Below are 23,432 nucleotides of genomic sequence, written 5' to 3' on the forward strand. Positions count from 1 at the left end.
ACCCATGGACAGTGGAGCCTGACTAGCTACACACAGTCCTTGCAAATTCCTGGCAAAGATAAAAGACCAATGTTACAGCAGAGCACCAAGACTTACAGAACCAAACCTGTTTGGTTTGTACAGTAAGTAAATAAGCCAGTTATGCATTTCCTGGACAGCTGGCAAAAGTTTGGTCACCATAGCCACTACCTCATCGAGCTTACACAAGTTGTCAGCCTCTGTCCCAACCCCAAACTCCTTGAGGAGGAGGAGCTGGGCCTTGTCCATTCCTTATTTATAACTGGCTGGGGGTGAGGGGGAGGGACAGGCAGGGTTGGTCCCTGTGCAGGCTGCTGGCCCAAGTTACATCCACAAATGCCTTGGAAGCGGCAGGCTGACAGCATCCTTCTTCTCACACTCCTGGGTCTGTCTGGGCTGGTTGGCGCAGTCACCAGAACATACCACATTGGGATTGTGGAAGAATACTGGAACTATGTGCCCCAAGGGAAGAACGTCATTACTGGGAAAAGCTTCGCAGAAGACAAGTGAGTGAACTTGGGGTCCTCAGAGACTCCAGTTTGTATTCCTTGGGCTGCTACAATGGATGGTGGTGGTGTTTAGTTACTCAGTGGTGTCCAACTCTTTGGGACTCCATGGACTGTAGCCCACCAGGCTGCTCTGTCCATGGGATTTTCTTGGCAAGAATACTGGAGTGGGTTTCCATTTCCTTCTCCAGGGGATCTTCCCCATCCAGGAATCAAACTCCTGTCTTCTGCACTGGCAGGCGGGTTCTTTATCACTGAGCCACCTGGGAAGCTCATACAATGGGTATGAGTTGATCTAGATCAACAGGAAGGCTTTGTGTTTGCTTAGAGAGCACTTGCATGGGCAAGTGTATAATTTGGGAGAGAGATTCTTAGTTCTATCTGTTCACTTTTCCTGTAAAGAGTCATATACATAACCAGGTGTTCTGAATAATGACCTATTTTTTATATGGGCAATTTCCCCTAGATACCACTAAGAACTTCTAGGGACTCTGGACTCACTTTGCCAAAAAAAGTTAAACTTTGGGATAAAAATTTGAGAATTTTCAAGAATTCTTCACCGTTAAAATACACAGTGTTTTCTAAGTTTTAATTTTTTGAATGAAACATAGTCATTAGAGATAAATATGCCATAGGTAGTTACATTTTGGATTTGGTTTTCAATGTTTAAAAGAGGGGGGCAGTTGTAGTAGATTTGGCTGGTATTTTAAGAATTTCCTTGAGCCCACTTAAAAATGGCTTTATTTTGCTGGTGAGAAATTTGTTCCAACCCCAATCCATTCAGTCTGAGGGCAGTATTTATCCTCAGAGCCCAGGGCATAGCTGGGTGAGATGGTGCTGCAACATTCTCTGTCGCTGACTTTTTAATTTTTGCACAAAGCAGCCCTTGCTCCCCTTCATCCTCCCAGGGGGAGGAATAATCTTAATAATAATCTTAATTTATTAAGATCTTAATCTAAGATAGTAATCTTAACTTAATAATCATAATAATTTATTCCCTTGAGCTCCCTCTGAAATCAGCTTCTGATTTCAGAAGTCCTATCATGCATATTTTCAACATTGTTGTTCTTAGAACCTCTTTGAAGATATATTGGAAATAGTTGTATATTCACATACTTGTTCCTTTCCTTTTTTTTTTTTTAAAGACATTTATTTATTTAAGTTGTGCTGGGTCTTCATTGAGGTGTTCAGGCTTCTCTAGTTGCTGCACATGGGCTCCAGAGAGCAGAGGCTCAGTAGTTGCCACTCAAGTTCTCCATTGCAGTGTGTGGGATCTTAGTTCCCCGAACAGAGTTCGAACCCTGGCCGCCTGCCTTGGAAGCTGAGAGTCTTAACCACTGGACTACCAGGGAAGTTCTGTTCTTTCTTTCTTGATAGGCAGTGCCGAGCGCATTCAACATCCATGTTTCATCTTCTAGCTGCTAAGATTCATGGGGTCTGTCAAATCCATAAGAGTCAGGTCCTCCTGACCTGGGGGAAGACCAAAGATCCAGTTGGTTTGGACCCATGGCTTCCAGGCTTTCTAACAACACAAAAGGGGCATAGTCGTGTTTTGTTTATTCAGAAAGGATGATGTTCATGCCAGGCTACCGAGAAAGACTTTTTCTTAAGCTTTGTACCAGGAAATTTCATGTCCAGGGGGCTATTTCCAGAAAAGACTCTTGACTTCTTTGTATTTCACATCTGCAGACTGTTGATGGTGGTATTTTGTACTGTAACAAATGGAGCTGAGATTGTAAGGCTCCCCTAACTCCCAGCAGCCTTCCCTAAAAGTGGAGCTCGGTTATCCTCAAAAAGGGCTCAATAGAAAAAATGATCATTGTCAGTTGCTATTGGATGGGAAACTATTCAAGATGTATGCGTTGAGGGCACTGAGCATAGGCTTTAAGCTCAATGGGATGTTGGACTGCCTTTCCATAGGCACAGAATTCTTTCTCCTAAAATGCTCATGTCATTATCGCTGTTCAGTAGCATTGATTCTGACCCAGGGATTCCACCAGTGACTTTCAATTCATTACTGCATACAGTTGTTATCATTCCCACTCTACAAACCAGGAACTGAGGCTCTGAGGTTAAATATATGCCAGAGTTTACAGTGTAAAATTCATCACCAAACTCACATTCCTTTGGCTTCAGAGCTAATATTTTTTCACTGTGAAACTTTTTCTTGGCAAAGGTGATCCTTTCCCATTGAATTAAACTCAACTTTGAGGGAAATAGGAGTTCCAGTAATAACAACTTTCTAGAGAGACCCAATTCTTTACCAAGGGCAGGTTTAGTCTCACTTGTCACTCTTTCCAGAAAAACGTTGAAATGATCACTGGTGTCAGTGACCAAACCAGTCACCTGGGTTTATTCAAACACCCAAAGTACTTTATCTATTTTTAAAATTTTATTTTATATGGGACTACTCGATGGACGTGAGTTTGAGTGAACTCCGGGAGTTGGTGATGGACAGGGAAGCCTGGCGTGCTGAAATTCATGGGGTCGCAAAGAGTCAGACACGACTGAGCGACTGAACTGAACTGAACTGAACTGACAGTTGATTTACAATGTTGTTAGTGTCTGTTTACAGCACTGATTCAGTTTTATATATATCTATTCTTTTTCAAATTCTTTTGCCATTTAGGTTATTATAGAATACTGGATCCCCTGTGTTACACATTAAGACCTTGTTGGTTATCTATTTCGAATGTAGTAGTGTGTAGTCAATCCCAAGCTCCCAGTTTATCCCCCTACCCACTTCCCTTTTGGTAACCATAACTTTGTTTCCCATGTCTGTGAGTCTATTTAAAGACTCAAAGTACTTTAAATAATCAAATACTAAGATACCATTTTCACAAGGCTGGGTGCAAGAAGAAGTTAAGGGCTTTCTGTTGATCATTTCAGCCAGCAGATGGGGCTTTGAAGAAATTACAATAAAATATACAAAAATAGTTATGGTGAAAAAGAAAAAAAAAAAGCAGACATGACTAAAACACAGTTTGGCATCAGATTAGAGTGAGGTTGTTTAACAAATGTTGTGGTTCCCTGGAGGAGGATTCCTGCCCTTTAGGAGTAGCTGGCATGCTAGATATCATACCTGGAAGGCCAAGGTTCCCACGTGTTTCCTTCTGGTGTGTCGAGGGGCAGTGTTTATGCAGGGCAGACTCCTGACTCGAAAGGGGAGCCTGGGTGAGGCTGTGACATGTGCTGGCTTTTAGTAGTAATCATGCCAGGAAGTAATCATACCACGCATGTGGCTGGTGGTTCAGAGCAAGTTTCTAAGAAGGCACAGTTGTGGTTGGCTGCTGACTCTTGCTTGAAGACCACAGGACACATGTCTCAGGGGCTATGATTCACAAGTTTCATGGTGCCAGTGACACCTATGAAATTGTCACAAAATATGGAGTTCACTATGTGCACTCTGTGTTGCAACACCTTTCCCTGGAGCAAGGGGTCATCTTGGGTGATGTGACCGTGCCTCTCACTCGGCTTCGGCAGGATGAGTAGACAGCATTTCTGAGGACGCTCTGCTCCTTAGATATTCAGTTCAGTTCAGTCGCTCAGTCGTGTCTGACTCTTTGTGACCCCATGAATCGCAGCACGCCAGGCCTCCCTGTCCATCACCAACTCCCAGAGTTCACTCAGACTCACATCCATTGAGTCAGTGATGCCATCCAGCCATCTCATCCTCTGTCGTCCCCTTCTCCTCCTACCCCCAATCCCTCCTAGCATCAGAGTCTCTTCCAATGAGTCAACTCTTCTCATGAGGTGGCCAAAGTACTGGAGTTTCAGCTTTAGCATCATTCCTTCCAAAGAAATCCCAGGGCTGATCTCCTTCAGAATGGACTGGTTGGATCTCCTTGCAGTCCAAGGGACTCTCAAGAGTCTTCTCCAACACCACACTTCAAAAGCATCAATTCTTTGGCCCTCAGCCTTCTTCACAGCCCAACTCTCACATCCATACATGACCACAGGAAAAACCATAGCCTTGATTAGATGGACCTTTGTTGGCAAAGTAATGTCTCTGCTTTTGAATATGCTATTTAGGTTGGTCATAACTTTCCTTCCAAGGAGTAAGTGTCTTTTAATTTCACAACTTAGATATTCACAACTTAGATATTCACAACCAGAAAATGTCCAGCGTTTAGAAATCCATGACAGCTGAATTTCTGTCGTTGCTCTTTCCACTGTCATGGCTCTTTCTAGGAAAAGGCCTAGAACAGGAATCAAGAGGCCTGACTTCTAGTCCTTGCTTTGTCCCCAGTTTGCTGTGTAACCTTGAACATGTCGCATAATCTCCGTGAACATCAGTTTCCTTACTTTGTATAACGTGCATGTGTGTGCTGAGTCACTTCAGTCGTGTCCGACTCTTTGTGACCCTACCGACTGTAACCCACCAGGCTCCTCTGTCCATGGGGATTCTCCAGGCAAGAACACTGAGTGGGTTACCATGCCCTCCTCTAGAGGATCTTTTACATCTAGGGATTCAACCTGCGTCTCTTACATCTCCTGCACTGGGAAGCGGGTTCTTTACCATAGCACCACCTGCGAGGTCCAGAAATATAATCCTTAAAGTCACCTGAGAAGTATAATTCCCAGGCATCAGAAATAATTTTCAAAATGGGAGAAGGGCATTGAAACATGTAAATCATCATATGTGAAATGAATCGCCAGTCCAGGTTCAATGCATGATACAGGGTCCTTGGGGTTGGTACACTGGGATGACCCAGAGGGATGGGATGGGGAGGGAGGTGGAAGGGGGGTTCAGGATGGGGAACACATGTACACCCATGGCGGATTCAAGTCTATGTATGGCAAAACCAATACAATATTGTAGAGTAAAATGAAGAAATAAATAAACAGGAAAAAAAAAGATCATATCTGAACACACACACACACACACGCACACACACAAAAGAAAGAAAATTAGAGATACCAAAGGAACATTTCATGCAAAGATGGGCTCAATAAAGGACAGAAATGGTTTGGACCTAACAGAAGCAGAAGAGATTAAGAAGAGGTGGCAAGAATACACAGAAGAACTATACAAAAAAGATCTTCATGACCCAGATAATCACAATGGTGTGATCACTCACCTAGAGCCAGACATCCTGGAATGTGAAGTCAAGTGGGCCTTAGGAAGCATCACTACAAACAAAGCTAGTGGAGGTGATGGAATTCCAGTTAAACTATTTCAAATCCTAAAAGATGATGCTGTGAAAGTTCTGCACTCAATATGCCAGCCAATTTGGAAAACTCAGCAGTGGCCACAGGACTGGAAAAGGTCCATTTTCATTCCAATCCCAAAGAAAGGCAATGCTAAAGAATGTTCAAACTACTGCACAATTGCACTGATCTAGCACGCTGGTGAAGTAATGCTCAAAATCTTCCAAGCCAGGCTTCAGCAATACATGAACCATGAACTTCCAGGTGTTCAAGCTGGTTTTAGAAAAGACAGAGGAACCAGAGATCAAATTGCCAACATCCACTGGATCATCAAAAACGCAGGAGAGTTCCAGAAAAAACATCTATTTCTGCTTTATTAACTATGCCAAAGCCTTTGACTGTGTGGATCACAAAATTCTGAAAGAGATGGGAATACCAGACCACCTGACCTGCCTCTTGAGAAACCTCTATGCAGGTCAGGAAGCAACAGTTAGAACTGGCTATGGAACAACAGACTGGTTCCAAATAGGAAAAGGAGTAGGTCAGGCTGTATATTGTCACCCTGCTTATTTAACTTATATGCAGAGTACATCATGAGAAATGCTGGGCTGGAAGAAGCACAAGCTGGAATCAAGATTTCTGGGAGAAATATCAATAACCTCAGATATGCAGATGACACCACCCTTATGGCAGAAAGCGAAGAAGAACTAAAGAGCCTCTTGATGAAAGTGAAAGAGGGGAGTGAAAAAGTTGGCTTAAAGCTCAACATTCAGAAAACTAAGATCATGGCATCTGGTCCCATCACTTCATGGCAAATAGATGGGGAAATAGTGTCAGGCTTTATATTTTTGGGCTCAAAAATCACTGCAGATGGTGATTGCAGCCATGAAATTAAAAGACGCTTGCTCCTTGGAAGGAAAGTTATGACCAACCTAGACAACATATTAAAAAGCAGAGACATTACTTTGCCAACAAAGATCCTTCTAGTCAAGGCTATGGTTTTTCCAGTAGTCATGTATGGATGTGAGAGTTGGACTATAAAGAAAGCTGAACACTGAAGAATTGGTGCTTTGAACTGTGGTGTTGGAGAAGACTCTTGAGAGTCCCTTGGACTGCAAGGAGATCCAACCAGTCCATCCTAAAGGTGATCAGCCCTGGGTGTTCATTGGAAGGACTGATGTTGAAGGTGAAACTCCAGTATTTTGGCCACCTGATGCGAAGAGCTGACTCATTTGAAAAGACCTTGATGCTGGGAAAGATTGAAGGCAAGATAAAGGGACGAAAGAGGATGAGATGGTTAGGTGGCATCACTGACTCAATGGACATGAGTTTGGGTAAACTCTGGGAGTTGGTGAAGGACAGGGAGGCCTGGCTTGCTGCAGTTCATGGGATTGCAAAGAATTGGACACAACTAAGCAACTGAACTGAACTGACTGACTAACTGGTGGCTCAGTGCATAGAATCCTCTTGCCAATGCAGGAGACACGGGTTTGATCCCTGAGTCAGGAAAATCCACTTGAGAAGGGAATGGTTACCCACTCCAGTATTCTTGCCTGGAGAATTCCATGGTCAGAGAGATGGGGTGTAGTCTTTAGAGCCTCATAAGAGTCGCACATGACTTACCAACTAAACAACACCAAACATTAATTGAATGTATGATGATATTAAAGAACTATTTTTCATTTTTTAGGTGTGATAATGATATACTAGTTATATTTTAAGAGCTTATATTTAGAGGTAGTTACTAGGGTATGTGGGCTTCCCAGGTGGCTCTAGTGGTAAAGAACCCACCTGCCAATGCAGGAGATATAAGAGATGTGGGTTTTATCCCTGAGTTCCATCTCTGGGTAAGGAAGATCCCTTGGAGGGGGCGTGGCAACCCACTCCAGTATTGTCTGGAGAATCCCATGGACAGAAGAACCTAGTGGGCTACAGTCCATAGGGTGGCAAAGAGTCGGACATGAATGAAGTGACTTAACACACATGCATGCATGTGCTAAGGTATTTATATAAAAGTGATACAATTTGTTTCAAAATAATCTCAAAGAAGGAATTAGGTAGGGATACAAAACGAAATAAGATGGGCTACACATTGAAACATGTATATTACCATATGTAAAATAGATGACCAGTGCGAGTTTGATACATGAAGCAGGACACTCAAAGCCTGTGCTCTGGGACAACCCAGAGGGACGGGTGGGGAGGGAGGGGAATGGGGTTTAGGATGGGAGGGGGGACACATGTGCACCCGTGGCTGATTCATGTTGATGTATGGCAAAACCCACCACAATGTTGTAAAGTAATTAGCCTCCAATTAATTAAATAATTAAAAAAAACTAAATGAAAAATATCTTATCTGACTTTCTGGTTCGAGAAAATTTTTTGCAATGCAAGGAGAAAGATGCTTTACAAATGTTCACCCTAGAAATAAAGAATTGGAGAAGTTGAGGTTTGACATAAAACTACAAAATTCTTAAAGCAATTATTCTTCAGTTAAAAAATAAATAAATGAAAAAAAAAAGAGTTGGAGAAGTCCTAAGAGTGGGGATAAGTGACAATTTTTAAAGTATTCTATTCTTTTATTTATCCATTCATTTCCCCCCTGCCCTTTAAGAATGATTTCCAATTGTTCACCCACAAAATATTTTATTCCCCAGAGTTCTGGCTTATTTTCATAAAATCCCTTCCTAACCCCTCATGCAGCCTGGTGACTTTATCTGGCCTTGGACACAGCATGTACCCCTCCCTGCTTTGCTCTTTAGGGGTTTGGTGTACCCCAGTCACCTCCTTATCTGGAGAAGGAAGATGGTGGAGAAGAAGGTCCAGAGTATGTATAATAAACTCCCCAACCCTACACAGAGCTCTGTCAGTGACAATGACCCATGGAGAACTAAGCCAGGTCACTCACTTGGGATCCTTACAGTAAGAACAAATCACTGTCAGTTTAGTTGTTCTGGTTGCTTTGTGTTTAAATAAGGGGAATGGGCAAAAATTAAGGGGAAAGGAAGGTGAATGCCAAAGTTTCAGTGATATAAAAAAGCTTGGAAACCAAAATTAGGCAGAGCCAAGAGCCTAATAAATCCTGGTTCACAGGGATGAGATAGGAAATAAACTGAAATTCTTTCACGAAGATATGACAGCAGTCAGATGGTGCAATTTAACTTCCCAAGCTGGTACCTTTATTTGATCATAGGGGTCAAAAATGTAATTGAGGCTATAAGAACTAATGTCTCCTAGAAGGTATAAGATTTAGGAGTCATAGTCTATTTAAAATTTGGGAGAATGGCTTTGAAACATGTATAATATCATATATGAAATGAGTCGCCAGTCCAGGTTCGATGCACGATACTGGATGCTTGGGGCTGGTGCACTGAGATGACCCAGAGGGATGGTATGGGGAGGGAAGAGGGAGAGAGTTCAGGATGGGGAACACATGTATACCTGTGGTGGATTCATTTTGATATATGGCAAAACCAATACAATATTATAAAGTTAAAAAATAAAATAAAATAAAATTTTTCCTCCCGATGAATGTATTCCTCCTCTTCCCCACTGGGTGTAATGAGGACACAAGGCTCCTTTAATTGGCCTGGGGATGATGTCAGCATTTGATGCACTCCTGCTGGTGCTGCTCCTAAAATGCTTAATGAAGATGTGACTGTGCTTCTGTGGTGGAGCCTGGTCTTTAATGGAGCCAGAGAGGATCACCTTACTTAAGCTACAATTCTCACCAAGCTCTCCTTAGGCCACCAACACTCAGGCAGGCTTTTTTTCTCCCCAGTGAAATATAGGGGTTTTCGTGGGTGCTGACTCATAAGCAGAATCATTCTTGGACACAAGTGAAACTGATCACTGCTCAAACTCCACTTAGGGTCTGTGAAGGGAGTTTACCCACCTCCATCATCACCGTGGCAGCCCAGCCAATGGCAAAGGGTTTTGAGCATCACTTATGAGCAGGTCCTATGATGGGAGTGAGGACGTTCTTGTATGTTTATCTGAAAGAAGAGCCAATGAAGGGAAGCAGGAGGGGGAAGAGAAAGGCTTTGGTAAATTTTGAAATAAAGAGAAGGATATCACCTCATTAGTACTTCGTTTTATTTTATTTTTTTTTTTTTACTTTTTTGGGCTACACTGGGTGCTGGTTGTGTCATGTGGGATCTTCCATTGTGATACTCAAGCTTCTTCTACTTGTGGTGCGTGGGCTCCAGAGCACATGGGCTCAGTAGTTGTGGTGTGCGGGCTTAGTTGCCCCAGGACATATGGGATCTTAGTTCCTTGACCAGGGATTGAACTGCCTTCACTGCACTGGAAGGCAGATTCCTAACAACTGGACCACCAGGGAAGTCCCCTGATATGTGGACATTTGCAAGACAAACACAGTTGCTTTCAATTCCCCGAAGAACTGGGCTGCTTCCTAAATGATATCAAAAGATTGATTTGACCGACTACCTTTTTTAAAAATTTGTTTTTTTATATCAGTAGGAGAAGGCAATGGCACCCCACTCCAGTACTCTTGCCTGGAAAATCACATGCACCGAGGAGCCTTGTAGGCTGCAGCTCATGGGGCCGCTAAGAGTCGGACACGACTGAACGACTTCACTTTCACTTTTCACTTTCTTGCACTGGAAAAGGAAATGGCACCCCACTCCAGTGTTCTTGCCTGGAGAATCCCAGGGATGGGGGAGCCTGGTGGGCTGCCGTCTATGGGGTCATGCAGAGTTGGACACGACTGAGGTGACTTAGCAGCAGCAGCAGCAGGAAAATTTTCAACTAAACTGGAAATCAAAAGATCTATTCTAGATCTATTCTAGAACTTTAGGGATCAGTGTATTGTGTCTTCAAATGTTTGCAGAAGGCCCTCTTTCTGAGTGCACAAGTCAAACTCAGACCAGTTTACCCTTGGTCAAAAACAAAACCAACCAACAGATGCTCCCTTTCAAATTTTGGCTTCTATCTTGCCAGCAGAAAATAATTATGTGTTTGGCCTGATGCCTTGTGAATCTCTTGGAGTTGCTGTTATTTTCTATATCAGTTAGTGGTTGCTTTTGGCTGCCAGTAAAGATAAGAATGCTGCTGCTGCTAAGTCACTTCAGTCGTGTCTGACTCTGTGAGACCCCATAGATGGCAGCCCACCAGGCTCCCCCATCCCTGGGATTCTCCAGGCAAGAACACTGGAGCGGGTTGCCATTCGCTTATCTAGAGTGGCTTAAATAAATGAGGATTTGATACTCTTATGAAAGAAATTTAACAAGATGCCAGAGTAGCCTGGCCTGCTGATGAGTGTGGGGCTCTGGCATTAACTGAGAGGCCTAGGATTCTTGCTCTGTTTACTCAGTAAGTAATTGAGTCTTTTTGAAAAAAGTTATTTTATGTCGCGTTGGGTCTTCATTGCTGTGCGAGCTTTCTCTACTTTCGTTGAGCAGGATCTATTCTTTGTTAAAGTGAGTGCATCTCATTGTGGCAACTTCTCTTGTTGTTGCTGGTGGGCCCTAGACACTCAGGCTTAAGTAGTCGTGGCGCACTGGCTTAGCTACTCCACCACATATGGAATCTTCCAGAACCAGGAATCAAACTTGTGTCCCCTGCATTCGAGGCAGACTCTTATTCACTGTACCACCAGGGGAGTCCCAGTTGAGTCTTTTTTTTTCCCCTTAATTTTCTCATCAGTGATATGGGGATAATGACAGTACTTGCATGGGGAAGGGATATATTCATTTCCTGTAGCTATTGTGACAAATTACCACAAACCAGGTGGTTTAAAACAACAGAAGTCTGTTCTCACCCTGTCCTGGAGGCAGAACGTCTGAAATGAAGCTGTTGGCAGGACTTCCTCCGCAATTCCTCTGGAGGCGCTAAGGGATTGCCTTAGTTTCTGGGGGCTGCTAATAATCCTTGGCTTGTGGTTGCATAATTCCACCCTTTGCCTCCATCTTCATATCATCTCCCCTGTGTGTGTCTAATCCCCTTCCTATGAGAACATTTTTGGAGCAACCAAGACGCTTGCTTCTTGGAAATAAAGCTATGACAAACCTAGAGAGAACTAAAAAGCAGAGACATTACTTTACCAACAAAGGTCTACCTAATTAAATCTATGGTTTCCAGTAGTCATATATGGATGTGAGAATTGGGCCATAAAGAAAGCTGAGCACCAAAGAATTGATGCTTTTGAATTGTGGTGCTGGAGAAGACTCTTGAGAGTCCCTTGGACCACAGGATTGGATTATCTCGGACCATCTTCTCATCTCATAATCCTTAACTTAATTACACCTGCAAGGACTCTTTCTCCAAAGAAAGAGATTAGGATGTGGACTTATCTTTGAGAGTCATCATTAGCTATCACAGTGGGTATCAGGAGATTTGTCAGTGCTCAGGCGTGGTGCCGGCACTGGGTTAGTGCTCAGGAAATGTTTGTCATCATATTGCTCACCTGTCTCAAGGGGCTCTCTGGAGAGCAAGATACCGGTGCCGGTGATACCTCAGATGGTCACATTTTCTTCTTTCCTTTTGAGGTGGACCATTTTTAAAGTCTCTACTGAATTTGTTACAATACTGCATCTGTTTTATGTTTTGGTTTTTTGGCCACAAGGCATGTGGGATCCTAGCTCCCCAACCAGGGATCAAACCCACACCCCCTGCTTTGGAAGGGGAAGTCTTAACCACTGGACTTTCAGGGAAGTCTCGCATTTTCCGCTTTTCTAATTAGAGCTTTGCCAGAAACAATCAAAACTCCCCTGACTCCCCCTGATCTAATGCTCACTCTCCCAGAGGGCATGTGTGGGGCTCCACAGCTCATTCACCCCTCGTGTTGGCTCTGCCATGCTCAGCAGTTTACAGCCAAGGAAACTGGGGTTCAGAGAAGTCAAGTAACTTCCCCAAGATCTCACAGTTGTTAAGTGGGGCACTGGGACTCAGGCTCCTTCTCTTTTCCCTTTACTGTATGGATTTGGTGCCTGGGGGCTTCTGTGGAATAAGGTGGGAGAAGGGGGAACTCAAGACTTAGGTCATGTTGGAGGAACCAGGGTGAGTTCTCTCTGAATTAATACTTCAAAAACTATTCATCTAATTAGGAAGGGTGTGGCTGCCCCCAAAATGCAACTTGAAACCACCATCTCCACCATTCCTTTTGCCAAGTAGCACTCATCTCAGTCTAGTCCTGGTGAGCACGTTTTCTCCTTGGTGAACTGCATCTCATCTCAAGCTCAGACAACACAACTTGTCCTTATTGTGACAAGTTGATTTTACATGTTTGTATCTCACATGTATGATCTTACATGTTTGCCCTGACCACACCCTCTGCTGATGTTACTTTGCCGCTCATCCTCATCCTCAGTTCAGTTCAGTTGCTTAGTCGTGTCTGACTCTTTGCGACCCCATGGACTGCAGCACACCAGGCCTCCCTGTCCATCATCAACTCCCGGAGCCTGCTCAAACTCATGTCCATCCAGTCAGTGATGCCATCCAACCATCTCATCCTTTGTTGTCCCCTTCTCCTGCCTTCAATCTTTCCCTGTATCAGGGTCTTTTCAAATGAGTCAGCTCTTCGCGTCAGGTTGCCAAGTATTGGAGCTTCAGCTTCAGCATCAGTCCTTCCAATGAATATTCAGGACTGAAATCCTTTAGGATAGACTGGTTGGATCTTCTTGCTGTCCAAGGGACTCTCAAGAGTCTTCTCCAACACTACAGTTCAAAAGCATCAATTCTTCAGTGCTCAGCTTTCTTTATAGTCCAACTTTCACGTCTGTACATGACTACTGGAAAAACCATAACTTTTACTAGATGGACCTTTGTTGGCAAAGTAATGTCTCTGCTTTTTAATATGCTGTCTAGGTTTGTCGTAGCTTTTCTTTCAAGGAGCAAGTGTCTTTTCGTTTCATGGCTGCAGTCACCATCTGCAGTGATTTTGAAGCCCTAGAAAATAAAATCTGTCACTGTTTCCACTGTTTCCCCATCTATTTGCCATGAAGTGATGGGACCAGATGCCATGATCTCAATTTTTTAAATGTTGAGTTTTAAGCCAGCTTTTTCACTCTCCTCTTTCACTTTCATCAAGAGGCTCCTTAGCTCCTCTCGCTTATCCTGTATCCCCCCAACACTCACTCGGACATCTGGGCTCTATATGGTTGCATGCATGCTTAGTTGCTCAGTCATGTCCTACTGTCTGCAACCTTTGGACTGTAGCCTTGGACCAGGCTCCTCTGTCCATGCGATTTTTCAGGCAAGAACACTGGTGTGGGTTGCCATTTCCTCCTCCAGGGAATCTTCTCAACCCAGGGATTAAATCTGTGTCTCCTGCATTGCATATAAATTCTTTACCCACTGAGTCATTGGGGAAGCCCACTTTATGATTGCTGCTGCTAAGTTGCTTCAGTCATGTCCGACTCTATGTGACCCCATAGATGGCAGCCTACCAGGCTCCCCCGTCCCTGGGATTCTCCAGGCATTCAGATCAGATCAGTCATTCAGTCCGACTCTTTTCGACCCCATGAATCGCAGCATGCCGGGCCTCCCTGTCCATCACCAACTCCCAGAGTTCACTCAGACTCATGTCCATCGAGTCAGTGATGCCATCCAGCCATCTCATCCTCTGGCGTCCCCTTCTCCTCTTGCCCCCAATCCCTCCCAGCATCAGAGTCTTTTTCCAGTGAGTCAACTCTTCGCATGAGGTGGCCAAAGTACTGGAGTTTCAGCTTTATCATCATTCCTTCCAAAGAAATCCCAGGGCTGATCTCCTTCAGAATGGACTGGTTGGATCTCCTTGCAGTCCAAGGGACTCTCAAGAGTCTTCTCCAACACCACAGTTCAAAAGCATCAATTCTTTGGCGCTCAGCCTTCTTCACAGTCCAACTCTCACATCCATGAAACACAAGCTGGAATCAAGATTGCCGGGAGAAATATCAATAACCTCAGATATTCAGATCACACCACCCTTATGGCAGAAAGTGAAGAGGAACTAAAAAGCCTCTTGATGAAAGTGAAAGTGGAGAGTGAAAAAGTTGGCTTAAAGCTCAACATTCAGAAAATGAAGATCATGGCATCCAGCCCCATCACTTCATGGGAAATAGATGGGGAAACAGTGGAAACAGTGTCAGACTTTATTTTTCTGGGCTACAAAATCACTGAAGATGGTGACTGCAGCCATGAAATTAAAAGACACTCACTCCTTGGAAGGAAAGTTATGACCAACCTAGATAGCATATTCAAAAGCAGAGACATTACTTTGCCAATAAAGGTTCGTCTCCAGGCATTAGTTGTCCCTTAATATAGAAAACTTTTTGTTGCTATATATTTACCAAAGCATCTGTTTTGTCTTCATAGCCAGGTGGGACATATCTTGAATACAATTATACATCTTGGCTCCAGTTTCTAATTTAAAGTCTCATATACAGTACAGGTTCAACAACTGCTTGATAGTTGAATGGATAAGGGAAAATTTCCACTAAAAGATCCAGGTTATGGGGCAATGGTGATGCTGGTGAGCTGCACAGCTCCTGTGAGCTACAGAGCCCTCGGAATTTAACCTCGCAGCCCACCTCTGCACTGGCTAGATGTTCCCACAGACAGGTTCATTCTGACAGTGGTTGATCTGGCCTGCCTTTGGAAGGTGTCTCCCTTCATGGTATTGCCCTTGGCCTTGGCAATGTGAGCATCTTGTCTTTAAAGCAGTAGAAAGTCTGAAACTTCCCACCCCACTGGATTCCTTCACAGCAGGAGATAAGACACCTCCCCAGCTTGAGTCACAATGTTAGAATGTAGATTGGGGATGAATTTCAAGGTTGGTGATTACTCACTTGCTCACAGTGGGATTATCCTGTGACTGCACTGTAAATACAATATACAACCCTTTCACATGGGCATTCTAACGAGTGTACTCAAGCTAAACTGGAGGCTGCTTCCTATGGATGTCTCTTTGAAGTCACCCACTTGCTTTGTTACTTGGGCCAGATTTGCATTTTCTAGAGCTCATGGGAGCTGGAGCTTCTGTCACAAATGCAAGATGTATTGTTAGGGGTGGTTTGCTGAATAGACATTGAAAAGACTTTCTCTTATATCCACCCCTCCTTTACTTTTTCCACTATAGATAGATCCTATGGATTTAAGTAGCTCCTGTGGTTTCAAATAGCTACTGTGGTTTTTATGCCAAGCACTATTGTTGTTGTTCAGTTGCTCAGTTGTGTCAGACTCTTTGTGACGCCATGGACTAGCACACCAGGCTTCCTTGTCCTTCACTGTCTCCTGGAATTTGCTCAAACTCATGTCCATTGAGTTGATGATGCCATCCAATCATCCCATCCTCTGTCACCCCCTTCTTTTCCTGCCCTCAGTCTTTCCCAGCATCAGGGTCTTTTCCATTGAGTTGGCTCTTTGCATCAGGTGGCCAAAATATTGGAGCTTCAGCTTCAGCATCAGTCCTTCCAATGAATATTCAGGGTTGATTTCCTTTAGAATCAACTGGTTCGATCTCCTTGTAGTCCAAGGGACTCTCAAGAGTCTTCTCAAGCACCACAGTTCAAAAGCATCAAATGTTTAACACTTAGCCTTCTTTATGGTCCAGCTCTCACATCCATACATGACTACTGGAACAGACCATGGCTTTGATTATATGGACCTTGGAGTGACCACTGGCTGCTTTGGTTGTCAACTGAAAAAATACAATCTAAAAAAAATGCAATCTAAAAGTTAAGAGTTATGTTTATTCAGTGGGAATTGTTAGGACTTTAAACCCAAGATACAGCATCTCAAGTGACCCTGAGAGAACTGTTTCCAAGGAGGTGGGTGGGTGAGGAGTCAGACTATATAGAAGTTTGCAGCAAGGGTCACTTAATTTGAATATCAAAAGATTATTGTTAATTAAGGAAAACCAGATATCTCAAATTATGGAATTTAGCACTCTTCTATGTATCAGAAGATGTAAGTGTCTGGGCTCACTGAAATCATTCCTTTCATTTGCGTCTCAGCTGTCTGGGACCAGCAACCTGCTCTGTATCCTTTACTCGCTGCTCACTGCAGGGAGGGGCGGACATGGCCAGGCTGCCACTTTCTCACGTGCCCCACCCACCCCCCACCAGCTGCTCAGCACTTATGGGGGTGGGAGGTGGGATGGCTAATGGCTGCGGAAAGATGACACTGTTCTTCCAGGTCTCAGAAATTTACATTTGAAAGGCTGAAATCGCTGATGGCTGTGACATCCTTGTTTATTGATATGGCAGGAAATACTCCATTTCACAAGGTGATAAGACTGATACCCATCCAGGAATGTGCAAAACAAGTCAATATATAACTCACTGCTGAAATATGCAGTATATGCACCCCCATCCCTCTGATATCTTCACCTTCTGTCTGGGTGGCTCTGCAGACAACTCACAGTGAGGAACTCTTGCTCAGCAGACATTTGCACATGGGTATATACCCCACTCCAGTACTTTTGCCTAGAAAATCCCATGGACGGAGGAGCCTGGTAGGCTGCAGTCCATGGGGTCGCTACAGTCGTACAGGACTGAGCGACTTCACTTTCACTTTTCACTTTCACGCATTGGAGAAGGAAATGGCAACCCACTCCAGTGTTCTTGCCTGGAGAATCCCAGGGACGGGAAGTCTGGTGGGCTGCCGTCTATGGGGTCGCACAGAGTCGGACACGACTGAAGCAACGCAGCAGCAGCATATGTATGTGTGCATGTATGCCCACACTACGAACCCAGAGCAGAGAAATGAGGAGGGGCAGAGGTGCATCTCTCCCTGCAAAGCCTGCAAGCTCCTATGAATAACTTCATTATAACTTTTTACCCATCAAGCTGAGCTTAGAGTGGACACCAGAAATTCTGAATCTAACCCTTGCCCAGGTATTGGTTTACTTGGTGACCAGTATAAAACCAGGCAATTCCGCCTGCTCCAGGACCAGTTAGTGAGGATGACTCAGTTCTCCTCTACCCTTCCTCCTTCTCCTTCTGAGCAGCCTCCCAGTTAGGATTTATGCTCAGTTTCTAGTTAACAGAAGCCCCCGAAACACTGGCTTAAGTCTATTTACTGACTTACACAAAAGAGATCCAGAGGTTGGCAATCGTTAGGGTCCCAGGTTCTTTTGGCTTTCCACTTGACGTCCCTAGGGCGTGACCTTCTTCTTCAGTCTCTCAGGAAGGCTGCCAAAGATCCAGTGATCATGTCTTCATTTTAGGCATGGATAATGGGAAGTCAAAGGACAGAAAGGGTCTCTACCAGCTGAGTTCAGAGATGCACCAAGGAGTGATATGCGTTCACATCTTTTTGGCTAGAACTATGTCACATGAGCATCCAAGTTGCAAGTGAGGCTGGGAAACACAAGAGCCTCTATAATAGAGCCCCACTGTCAGGCATCCAGACTTTTGATCCCATTCCCTTGCACAGGGAAATGTAGGCTTCGGCCCTGTGGACCAGCAGAGGTGAATGCTTGCAGCTGGGCAGACACATGTAGGCTCAGTGGAGGAGGAAAACCAAGTGTGCACAGATCGAAGTGTTCCCAAGACCTCAGTCCTGAGGCTGAGAGAGTGGACTTAGACTTGTCAGTCCAGAGGCTGAGCAGGTGTTGTGCTCCTGGATCAGGATGCTAAATCTTCCCTGAGGGGAAGGAGAGCTCATCCTCACAGCACACATCGGGGTGCCAGCTGGGTTTTCAGAGGTAGAAGTCACATAGGAGGAAAGTTTGACCCCTCAGTAGCCAAACAGGCTGTACTCTCTTGTCTAAATAAAATGTAGGCTTGTTTTTATTATGAAAGTAAGTACAGTGGTACAAAGTAAAACATTCCCACAGAAGGGAAGAGGGTGAGTAAAAGTAAACTCTTTAAAATTTTTTGTTGGAGTATAGTAGCATTACAATGCTGTGTTAGTTTCTGCTGTACAGCAAAGTAAATCAGCTATATGTATACATAAATCCCCCCTTTTTAGATTTTCTTCCCTTTAGGTCACCATAGAGGATTGAGTAGAGTTCCCTGTTCTATAGAGTAGGTCCTCATTAGTTACCACCCTTATGGCAGAAAGTGAAGAGGAACTAAAAAGCCTCTTGATGAAAGTGAAAGTGGAGAGTGGAAAAGTTGGCTTAAAGCTCAACATTCAGAAAACAAAGATCATGGCATCCAGTCCCATCATTTCGTGGGAAATAGATGGGGAAACAGTGGAAACAGTGTCAGACTTTATTTTTTGGGGCCCCAAAATCACTGCAGATGGTGATTGCAGCCATGAAATTAAAAGACGCTTACTCATTGGAAGGAAAGTTATGACCAACCTAGATAGCATATTCAAAAGCAGAGACATTACTTTGCCAATAAAGATCCATCTAGTCAAGGCTATGGTTTTTCCTGTGGTCATGTATGGATGTGAGAGTTGGACTGTGAAGAAGGCTGAGTGCCGAAGAATTGATGCTTTTGAAGTGTGGTGTTGGAGAAGACTCTTGAGAGTCCCTTGGACTGCAAGGAGATCCAACCAGTCCATTCTAAAGGAGATCAACCCTGGGATTTCTTTGGAGGGAATGATGTTGAAGGTAAAACTCCAGTACTTTGGCCACCTCATGCGAAGAGTTGACTCACTGGAAAAGACTCTGATGCTGGGAGGGATTGGGGGCAGGAGGAGAAGGGGACAACAGAGGATGAGATGGCTGGATGGCATCACTGACTCGATGGACGTGAGTCTGAGTGAACTCTGGGAGTTGGTGATGGACAGGGAGGCCTGGCGTGCTTCGATTCATGGGGTCACGAAGAGTCGGACACGACTGAGAGACTGAACTGAACTGAACTGAACTGAAGTTACCTATTTTATACATAATAATGTAAATATGTCAATCCCAATTTCCCAATTCATCCCACCATCCCTTTCCTTCCTTGATGTGCATATGTTTGCTCTCTACTTCTGCATCTGTATTTCTGCTTTGCAAATAGGTTCATCTGTACAATTTTTTTAGATTCCACATATGTGTGGTAATATAACATATTTGTTTTTCTCTCTGATTTGCTTCACTCTGTATGACAGTCTCTAGGTCCATCCACATCTCTGCAAATGGCTCGATTTCGTTCATTTTCATAGTTTAGTAATATTCCATTGTATGTATGAGTTACATCTTAATTTTAAAAAGTAGCATGGAGAAATAAATGGAAATACATAGAATTAAATGTAAAAAAGTAAACTTCTCTTCCCTTCTTGCTCCTGTCTGTGGCCTCAGTCCCAAGCCCCAGAAGCTACACTTTATGGTTTCCCTGGCCACTTTTCAAATGTTTTCTTTGCATATGTGTGTATATACACTGTTTTAAAAATACACAAACAGCATACTTTATACACTTTACATGCTGAAATTTGCTTTTACCATTTAGTATTTGATAATCACAACATCCTTCTACCTGTAGAAACATCTAATTCTTATGTATGGCTAAGTGGTATGTGGGTGTGTATGCTGCTGCTAAGTCGCTTCAGTCATGTCCGACTCTGTGCGACCACATAGACGGCAGCCCACCAGGCTCCGCCGTCCCGGGATTCTCCAGGCAAGAACACTGGAGTGGGTTGCCATTTCCTTCTCCAATGCGTGAAAGTGAAGTCGTTCAGTCATTTTGGACTCAGTGACCCCATGGACTGCCGCCTACCAGACTTCTCCGTCCATGGGATTTTCCAGGCAAGAGTACTGGAGTGGGTTGCCATTGCCTTCTCTGAAGTGGTATGACTGTGCCATAATTTATTTACCCAGTTATTATTATATTTACCCAGTTATTATTATTATTTATTCAGTCAGCAGCTGAAGAAATATTGATATGTCAAGGCTTTTGATACGAAAATCATTGTTATAATTCTCCAGTCCTTTTGTCAGGATTCCTGTCTCTTGGCTCCATTATCTGGGTTGGAAGTTGAAGCTGGCATCTGGGCGAGAGAGAGCTTTGCTTCCTCTGGCAGGACTGGCCCTGTGATTTCTGGAGTGCTGGCCTTTCTCAGGTCGGGCTCACTTCTGGCTTTTCTTTGGGGAGCCTGAACCCATGGCTTTCTCCTTTGTCATAGGAACCTCCCCCCATACTGACTCTACAACAAGGGCAGGGCAGGTTGGCACATGTGGGTACCTGGGAAGGCTAGTAATCTGGTGCTCTGGGCAGATAAACAATATGAGGCTCTTTCAACTGATATTTGCTAAAACATTTGTTCAACTCTTATTTGAAGGAAAGGCTGAGTACTGAAGTGTGGAGTACATAGATCTCTGGTTGCATCATCCTGAAAAGTCTGTGGGGTGGGCAAAGCTACTGTTCACACTAGAGATTGCTGGGATCTTTGCCAAAGGGACTGCTTGGGAGCTTGGATTTGAGCCACTTGTATCTGATCGTTTGTTGATCTCTTCAAGAAAATGAACATGAAGCCTTGAAAATACCTGTTATTTAACTTTTTGGCCTATAGTTTTTCACTTCAGTTCAGTGCAATTGCTCAGTCGTGTCTGACTCTTTGCAACCCCATGGACTGCAGCACGCCAGGCCTCCCTGTCCATCACCAACTCCTGGGGTTTACTCAAACTCATGTCCATTGAGTCGGTGATGCCATCCAACCATCTCATCCTCTGTCGTCCCCTTCTCCTCCTGCCTTCAGTCTTTCCCAGTATCAGGGTCTTTTCAAATGAGTCAGCTCTTCTCATCAGGTGGCCCAAGTATTGGAGTTTCAGCTTCGGTATCAGTCCTTCCAATGAATATTCAGGACTGATTTCCTTTAGGATGGACTGATTGGATCTCCTTGCAGTCCAAGGGACTCTCAAGAGTCTTCTCCAACACCACAGTTCAAAAGCATCAATTCTTCAGAGCTCAGCTTTCTTTATAGTCCAACTCTCACATCCATACATGACCACTGGAAAAGTAGTGTTTAATGAAGTGCTAGTCTTAATGAGGTTAACAGAAATCCATTAGCTAATACAGAGACTATCAGAACTGCTATGGATCCATCTACCAAGAAATTCTAGGGAGATTCCTGATAGTCCAGTATTTAGGACTTGGCCCTTTTACTGTTTTGGGCTGGGCTCAATCTCTGTTTGGAGAACTAAGATCCTGAAAGTCTCACAGTGTGCAGCAAAAAAAAAAAAGAGAGAGAGAGAGAGAGAGAGATAGAGAGAGCTATACACTTGAATAGGACCCAGAAAGAGGGAAGAAGAGAGGAGGAGAATTAGGGAAAGATGATGTAGAAGTAAAGAGAGACAGTGAATCTTCTCCAGTTGGCTAAAGAAAGAACCAGATCTGACAAGGCAAGCAGATGCCACATTCAGGCCACTGGGAGAGGGTGTTTCAGCCAAGCTGTGGTCAGATACCAAGGAATAAAATCCTGCAAATCAAGCATGAAGGTAAATAGTCTCTGTCAGCCAGGCAGGCATGGTATTCAGAGGTGCAAGCTCAGAAACTGAGCAGAAGCAGGTGGGTGAAATCAGATGAAGAGAAGTTAGATATGGGAAAATTGTCTTCCTGAAACAAAGATATATGGTCAGATTTCCCTGCTCAAGAATCTTCAGTGACTGTTAATTATAGATATAATTATATCCTGGGCTTCCCAAGTGGTGCTAGTGGTAAAGAACCCGCCTTCCGATGTAGGAGGCTCAGGTTCTATCCCTGGGTTGGGACGATCCCCTGGAGGAGGAAATGGCTACCCACTCCAGTGTTCTAGCCTGGAAAATCCTGTGGACAAAGGAGCATGGTGGGATACAGTCCATGGGCCGTGACGAGTTGGACATGAATAAAAGAGAATAGAAGATACAGTAAATGAGAAAGAGAAAAGTGAAGAGTTATATCATGATAAAACAAGTAGGAGTTGATTAGAGAGAAGAAGCAAATAGAAAATTTTAAAAGATGAGAGGAACATAGAAGTCCCCAGCAGATTCTCTCCTTGGGCTGGCTATATGGTTGCCAAAAGTTCTAGACTCACATTCCCAGTTCTGAGTACACAAAATGCTATCCTTCACAAGTTCCTAGATTTCCTTGGATTTAACCAACCAGCCATGCTATGGCTGTCCCTGAACCAATCACTGTGGTCCAGGGTGGCGTGGTTGGTTGGAGTTGTCCAAATGTGGACCATGAGCCATCCCTCCACCAGTGACAGAGTGCTCCACCAATGGTGTGGTTGGTGTGCTGATCGGTTAGGTTGAGTCACTTTTTCCATTGCGGGAGGTTGATGCAGAGCCCCACCCATGCATATAGAATGAGAATGTGAAAGGCTTGCGCTTAGACCGAAGAATGTGGTGTGGGTGCTAAGTTGGCAAAATGTATGCCATATCAGCTCTTTCCATCTTTGCTTGGGTAACTTGCCTCTGCTCTTTGAGACCATATTTAGGCACAACTTCCTCTAGGAAACCTCACCTGATACATTTTATGCCCCAGATTAGATGCCTGTGTTCTCATAATGTTACTGAAGCAAACATGGATCCACTTACCCAATGCATAGCAAAGTATATCTACCGATACCAGGCTGTGGTGAAGGAGAGTACAGCATTTGTTGCAAGGCACTCAATGTGGGGCCAAGCAAAGATAACAGGCAGCTCATGCTCAAAAGACCCAAATGCCCCAGTGGTTTTCAGGGAGGGTTTTTTAAAGTGAGATCGAGGGGTATGTGATCAGTTCATGTGATCCTTCTGACTGACTGGTGGTGAGGTAATGGTGGTGTTTGGGAGTCAACACCATCAACCTTCTGTTTCCTACTCATCTGGGGTTCACATGCTGGTGGTCAGCACGTAGTTAACTTTTTCCTCTTGGTGCAGGTTTTAGTATCTGCAAAACAACTCAAGGTTATGATGCA

At 44.1% G+C, this 23,432-nt stretch overlaps 1 protein-coding gene across 1 annotated transcript in view; it reads left to right on the forward strand.

Moving 5' to 3' along the window:
* Positions 1-354: 354 nt before the first annotated feature.
* Positions 355-23,432, forward strand: part of HEPHL1 (hephaestin like 1) — a 112,533-nt gene continuing 89,455 nt past the window's right edge. Inside the window, exon 1 of the mRNA XM_055581661.1 lies at positions 355-524. Within this exon, the coding sequence (XP_055437636.1) occupies positions 355-524 (170 nt within the window). The remainder of the gene's footprint in view (positions 525-23,432) is intronic.

This window comes from Bubalus kerabau, chromosome 5 (genome assembly GCF_029407905.1).
Source record: "Bubalus kerabau isolate K-KA32 ecotype Philippines breed swamp buffalo chromosome 5, PCC_UOA_SB_1v2, whole genome shotgun sequence".
In the NCBI taxonomy this organism is placed as follows: domain Eukaryota; kingdom Metazoa; phylum Chordata; class Mammalia; order Artiodactyla; family Bovidae; genus Bubalus; species Bubalus kerabau.